The sequence below is a fragment of the Arachis ipaensis genome, chromosome B07 (assembly GCF_000816755.2).
Source record: "Arachis ipaensis cultivar K30076 chromosome B07, Araip1.1, whole genome shotgun sequence".
Taxonomy (NCBI): Eukaryota; Viridiplantae; Streptophyta; class Magnoliopsida; order Fabales; family Fabaceae; genus Arachis; species Arachis ipaensis.
In genome coordinates this window covers 41,679,829-41,686,695 of record NC_029791.2, presented here as the reverse complement: position 1 = coordinate 41,686,695, position 6,867 = coordinate 41,679,829, and the positions used below count along the sequence as shown (strand labels likewise).

General features: G+C 37.3%; 1 protein-coding gene across 1 annotated transcript; it reads right to left on the bottom strand.

The window, feature by feature from the left end:
- LOC110264582 (kinesin-like protein KIN-7D, mitochondrial) lies at positions 540 to 1,926 on the bottom strand. The gene is made up of 6 exons (XM_021106709.1): positions 1,920 to 1,926; positions 1,622 to 1,699; positions 1,460 to 1,527; positions 1,149 to 1,205; positions 943 to 1,047; positions 540 to 778 (listed from the first exon to the last, which is right to left on the bottom strand). Exons 4-6 carry the CDS (start codon positions 1,203 to 1,205, stop codon positions 608 to 610), a joined length of 333 nt encoding a protein of 110 aa, XP_020962368.1. The 5' UTR covers positions 1,460 to 1,527; positions 1,622 to 1,699; positions 1,920 to 1,926; the 3' UTR covers positions 540 to 607.

The window sequence follows — 6,867 nt, the reverse complement described above, 5'->3', positions numbered from 1 at the left end:
ACAGTGTGACCTGACTTTTGAGGAAAAGAAATCCTCTTCAAATAAAGAATAGAGGAAATTGGGAAGAAAGAACAACCAAGAAATCCTCAAGGAAAATAAAATGAGAACAAAATTGAATCAGGTACAACATATCCATGCTATTGAATGAGGAACTCACATCATCCTCACCAAGAGAGAGGCTTCGTTAGTGGCTAGGAACATCAGTTAGATAACCAGGAATAGAATTTTTTGATGAAACCAGAATAAGCTTGGTTAGTCTCTGGATCCTACTCATAAGAGCAACCTTAGCTTCTTCCTCTTCTTCCAGTCTTGATTGCATTTTCACTTGACCTTTGTCCAACTATTCCAATCAAAGTATAGAATAAGTAGAAGATCCCAATAAATAATCAGGAAAAAATTGCAAAAAGAATGAATAAGAAATGTATTAAGGGGATGTTAAAACCTGCTGCTTTAAGCTCATAATCTCCTCGGGGTTGACATCGACAAGAATGCCCTTCCTTAGCTGATCAAGCTCATAATCTCCTCAGGGTTGACACCGACAACGTTACAACATATACATGACAAGGAAGAAAGTAAAAGAAAACCTATTAAAAAGCCATAGCCCCACTTAATTAGCATAAGGAAGAAATACAGTTGAACAATTGAACCAAAGTGGAGTAAAACCCAAACTCACTGAAACATGGCCATGCCCACTTAGTGAAGACTGCAGGAGGCGGGTAAGCTTTGAGTCTCGATATGGAACATGAGATGCTTTCCCCTCACTTAATTTTCCTATAACCTTCACATTGACAGCATAAAATCAGAATTTCAAGAGGCACATTTTTCATTTCGTTTGCAAAGATATAAATTGTATACAATCCAACAGCTGGTAACATATGTCCAAGCAAAATGCCAGAACAAACTAATCCACAACCAAAAATAGAAGAACAGTAAGACACCTACAGTTTCAAGTGTCAGAAGACTTTTGTTTATATAAGATCCTTCTTTTCTTCTTAGTCCAGTTGTTTCAGTTTTTGAGCTCTCTAATCCAGCAAGATCAATCAAGTTCTGATCAAAGAAATACAAACACACAAAATGAGAACAGTCAAACAATTTTTATTATTTATCATATATATGGTAACATCTAAAAAAAAAAAACATTCGCATACAAGCTGAGAGAAGATCACTCCATCATATTCATCACCATGGGCACTGCTTTCAATCATCTGCAAATGTAAGATAACAGAAAATGTTGCATGTAAAACAATGGTTAGTTTGACAAGGTCCAAGAGAGCAATAAAATACAGTAACTAGCAATGATCACACGTTTAACCAGCATGTACATATAAAATAATCACTCGTGCAATATATCCAGCCTCAGGTTGTGGTTAAGCTATATTTTCGTTTAGTAAAATTGAATCAGGTGTATAATCCAGTGCTTTATTACTAGATTATAATACTAATATACTAAGATTCTTACAAGTGTAAAAATCGTATGACTTCGGCTGCTGAACAGATTAAAATTGTTTGACCCAACATGACGATGCTCTGCCATCAAACATGTTTGTTAAGTTTCTGAATCAACAATTAAAGCATGAGTACAAATGGAGGAAAATATTCTGTCATCACTCATCAGTTATACCTTCTCCAGCAGCAATAAAAGAAAGAGATGTCCTGGCGATAAAACAACTTCTTCCTTTATACCCTCCACATAAGTACCCTAAAATTCAAGCCAATATAAATCATCAATTATACTTTACAAGTCCTTAGAAATTTTGACATAATTTTAATGAACTTTTTGGTACAAAGAGTGTTCATGTATTCAAAGACAACTAAGAGCAACATAACAGATGGTTCATGTTCATTCCAAGATATGGAAAGAATGAACCCAAAATATAAATTAGATTTCAGTTTCAATTATATAAGAATAAGAAAGAAACCTGTGTATCTTCTCTAACATGCAAATTTTGGGATAATAAGGAAATAAATCATAGATAGACAGGGATAAGAAAACCAATCCTAAGATACACTTCTTAAAATATTTTCCTCATTCCTACCAGATGCCAGAATAAGAAAATGAAGCATATGCTACAATCACTTGACCATGCTATCCAAGCCCACATCATGGCACCAAGGAATTCCGAGAAAAATAATTACATTACATTTAGCTTGAAAAAACATCTTGAAAGGTATCAAAAGAATAACTGAAGAAAAAATAAAAATGGATTGATAAACAACAGTCATGGATTGTCTAAGATAGGTGGAAAGTTTAAGTTAATTAAGGATTCAGATTTTAGTCCACTTGGCCAAATACAATCCTACCTTGACCCTAACCCCATTACAACCCTTAAAAGACCTCTTGATATGTATATCCGTGCATTAAATTTTTGTTGATTTTTAGATGAAGAGCAAGCTTTAGAAAGCAAGATTAGTAGAGAATTGAGAGATCGAACCTTAAACACCTGAGCGATTAGAGTGCATACACTTCCGGTGAGGGTTCGATGCTCGATTCTTTGTTCCCAGCTTTCACGAGCTATTTTCTTTTACAAGTTTACTTGTACTTTATTTTTATGATTTGAATTAGTGAAACTCAGTTCATATTTGTTCTTGAAACATTTATTTACTTTTAACCAAGTAGGTGAAAGCATTTTGCATTTAGCTGCATTCATACAGATAGGTTGCATTTCATACATTCTACCATTCCTCTTCACTCTTATAGTTTCTCTTGAGCTTAACATGAGGACATGCTAATGTTTAAGTGTGGGGAGGTTGATAAACCACTATTTCATGGTTTATCTTGTGCTCAATTGAGTGGTTTTTATCAACTCTTTACCCACTTATTCATACTATTTGCATGGTTTTACTTCATGCTTCTTTGGGCTTTAAATTTGCTATATTAATCCTCTCTTATTACCATTTGATTCCGTGATATGTGTGTTAAGTGATTTCAGGGATTATAGGGCAGGAATGGCTTAGAGGATGGAAAGGAAGCATGCAAAAGTAGAAGGAATACAAGAAGCTGAAGAAATTGCTAAGCTGTCCAGCCTGACCTCTTCGCACTCAAACGGTCATAACTTAAGCTACACAGGCTCAAATGATGCGGTTCCAGTTGCGTTGGAAAGCTAATGTCCAGGGCTTCAAAATGATATATAATATCTCATGGTTTCTCTGATGATAAGTGACGTGAATGCATGATTCACGCGGACACGTCGCAGTGACGAAAAACCAGCTTGGCAGATTTCGCAACCAGCGATTTTTGGGCTGTTTCTGACCCAATTTTCGGCCCAAAAAATACAGATTAGAGGCTATAAAGTGGGGAAATCTATTTATTCAATAATATATACAACTTTACATTCACATAATTTTAGGTTTTAGATGTAGTTTTTAGAGAGAGAGGTTCTCTCCTCTCTCTAGGATTTAGGATTCCTACTTTTATGCTGTTGAGTTGGATATTACTACCTCCATTGAAGACTTTATTATTCTAGTTTGTTTTCTATTTCCTTGCTCATTTAATTTTTATTTATCTTATTTTAGTTTTTATCCTATTTCCTTACTCTTTTATATCTTCAATCCATATTCAGAGTTACAATTGGAAAGCTTTTACGGCATTATTAATGCAAAGAGTGTTTTTCTATTTACCTCATTATTTATTTGATTATCTTCAAGTATTTATTTAGTCATTTATTATGTGAAATTGGCATCCATGTCAATGGAGTAGGCTCCCAACTTGGCATGAGGGTTGATTAAGAGGAGACACTTGAAGTGGAATGCTTAAGTGCTTAGTTAAATTGGACATTGTTGACTAATGTTGTATCTACTAACGCTAGACCTTCCCAAGGGAAAGGACTAGGATTTTTGGATAAGAGTCAGTTCAATCACTTGACTTTTCTTTACTCAGTAAGGGTTAACTAAGTGAAAATAACGACCTCTTGACACTATACTTGAGAAAATCCATTAAGGATAGAACTTCCAATTAATCACACCTCTAGTCAAGGCTTTTTAATTAATTATATAAATTCTCTTTTTAATTTCCACTGCTTTAAATTACAATTGTTTATTTTTCTGTTCTCAAACTCAAAATCTTCTCAGAAAAACCCATAACCAATAATAAATACACCTCCCTGCAATTCCTTGAGAGACGACCCGATGTTTAAATACTTCGGTTATAAATTTTATTAGGTTTTGTTACTTGTGACAACCAAATTTTTTGTACGAAAGGATTCTCTGTTGGTTTAGAAACTATACTTGCAACGCGATTATAATTTTCTTATAAAATTCTTTACTGACAAAAATCTGATCGTCAGCGATCAAGCATCTGATCGATAAATGGCAGGGGGTAGTAATCCTTGCGAGTAGCCTGGTTGAGGCGCCTGTAATCAATGCACACCCTCCAGGAGTTCTTCACTCTAGTTGTCAGGAGATCTCCATGCTCATTCTTTACTGTTGTTACTCTAGACATCTTGGGAACCACTTGTACTGGGCTGACCCATTCACTGTCTGAGATGGGGTTGATGATATCAGCTTCAAGCAGTCTGGTCACTTCTTTCTTGACAACTTCTAAGATGGTGGGGTTCAATCTCCGTTGAGGCTGACGGACAGGTGTTGCTCCCTCTTTTAAAAATATTCTGTGCTCACAAACTTGAGGGTTGATGTCTACTATATCCGCCAAGCTCCACCCAATTGCTTTCTTGTGTCTTCTCAGCACACCAAGCAGTTGCTCCTCCTGTTGAGAAGTGAGTTCCCTTGCAATGATAACTGGGAGCTTCTGATGATCCTCAAGGTAAGCATACTTGAGGTGGGGTGGAAGGGGCCTTAACTCCATTTTCTGCTCATGGCTACGCACTTGATCTTCTGGAGCTAGTGATGGAGGCAGGGTGTCTTCATCTTGTTCAGGGGGTGTCCCCACACTTGCACCTTGCTCCAAGTGCATCTCTTCTACTTCCTCCTGGTGCACTACAGCTACAGTCTCATCAATGATGTCGCACTGAAAGATGGAATGATCTTCCGGAGGGTGCTTCATAGCTTCATCCAGGTTAAAGCTCACTGCTATGCCATTTATCTCAAAGGAATAAGTTCCTGAGAATGCATCCAACTTGAACTTTGAAGTCTTCAGAAATGGTCTTCCAAAGAGGATGGAGGATGGTCTTCCTGAGTCATTAGGAGGTATCTCCAAAATATAGAAGTCAATAGAAAATGTGAGCCCCTTAATGCTCACCAGCACGTCCTCAGCAATTCCAACCACAGAGATAATGCTTTTATCTGCCAAAACAAAATGTGCTGCCGACATTTTTAAGGGAGGGAGCCTCAAATCATCATATACAGATAATGGCATCATACTAACACACGCGCCTAAATCACACATGCAGTCAAAAAATTTTACACCCTCTATAATAATGGTTACCATGCATGGACCTGGATCACTACATTTTTCTGGTATATCACCCATTAAAGCAGATATGGAGCTACCTAGAGGAATAGTTTCTAAATCCTGTAATTTATCTTTATTCATACATAAATCTTTTAGAAACTTCGCATATTTAGGTACCTGGTGAATGGCATCAAAAAGGGGAATGGTTACCTCAACCTTTTTGAAGATCTCCACCATCTTTGCATCGAGCTCCATCTGCTTTCTTGATTTCCTAGCAAGGTGTGGAAAGGGGATAGGGATGGCGTCCCTTGTAGCTTCAGCCTCTATTGATGTGCTATTCTCTGATTGAGCTGCTTCTGTTTCAACCCAATCATGTACTTCATCCTCCTCTTCAGCATCCTCCACCTCAACAATGTCTTTAACTGGGGTGTTGTCCTTTGAGCTTGGCTCCTCATGACTCCTCTCTGGTAGTGTGGTACCAGACCTCAAAGTGATGGCATTGATTCTACCCTTGGGGTTGGGCAGAGGTTGAGAAGGTAGTGCACTGGAGCTTGCAGGTTGACTATTGGGGGTAGAAGGTGGTTGATGAGCGGATAATTTATACGCTTTTTGGCATTGTTTTTAGTATGTTTTAGTATATTTTAGTTAGTTTTTATTATGTTTTTATTAGTTTTTAAATAAAAATCACATTTATGGACTTTACTATGAGTTTGTATATTTTTCTGTGATTTTAGGTATTTTCTGGCTGAAATTGAGGGACCTGAGCAAAAATCTTATTCAAAGGCTGAAAAAGGACTCCAGATACTGTTGGATTCTGACCTCTCTGCACTCAAAGTGGATTTTCTGGAGCTACAGAAGCCCCATTGGTGCGCTTTTAATTGCGTTGGAAAGTAGACATCCTGGGCTTTCCAGCAATATATAATAGTCCATACTTTGTCCGAGATTTTATGACCCAAACTGGTGTTTCAATTCAGCATAGAAATTCTGGCGTCAAAACGCTAGAACTGGCATAAAAGCTGGAGTTAAACGCCCAAACTGGCACAAAAATTGACGTTTAACTCCAAGAAAAGCCTCTACACATGAAAGCTTCAACGCTCAGCCCAAGCACACACCAAGTGGGCCCTGAAGTGGATTCTGCATCATTTACTCATTTCTGTAAACCCTAGGTTACTAATTTTCTACAAACATGACCTTTTGCTATTGTATTTTACACACTTGATCATACTTTTGATCTTGGTTCTTCTGGTTCCCTCTCTGGGGCAGAAGCCAATGATCACCATTATCACTTTTGTATTTTCAACGGTGGAGTTTCTACACACCATAGATTAAGGTATGGAGCTCTGTTGTTCCTCATGAATTAATGCAAAGTACTATTGTTTTTCTATTCAACTCAAGCCTATTTCTGTTCTAAGATATCCATTCGTTCTTCAACATGATGAATGTGATGATCCGTGACACTCATCACCATTCTCACCTATGAATGCGTTCCTGACAACCACTTCCGTTCTACATGCAAACAA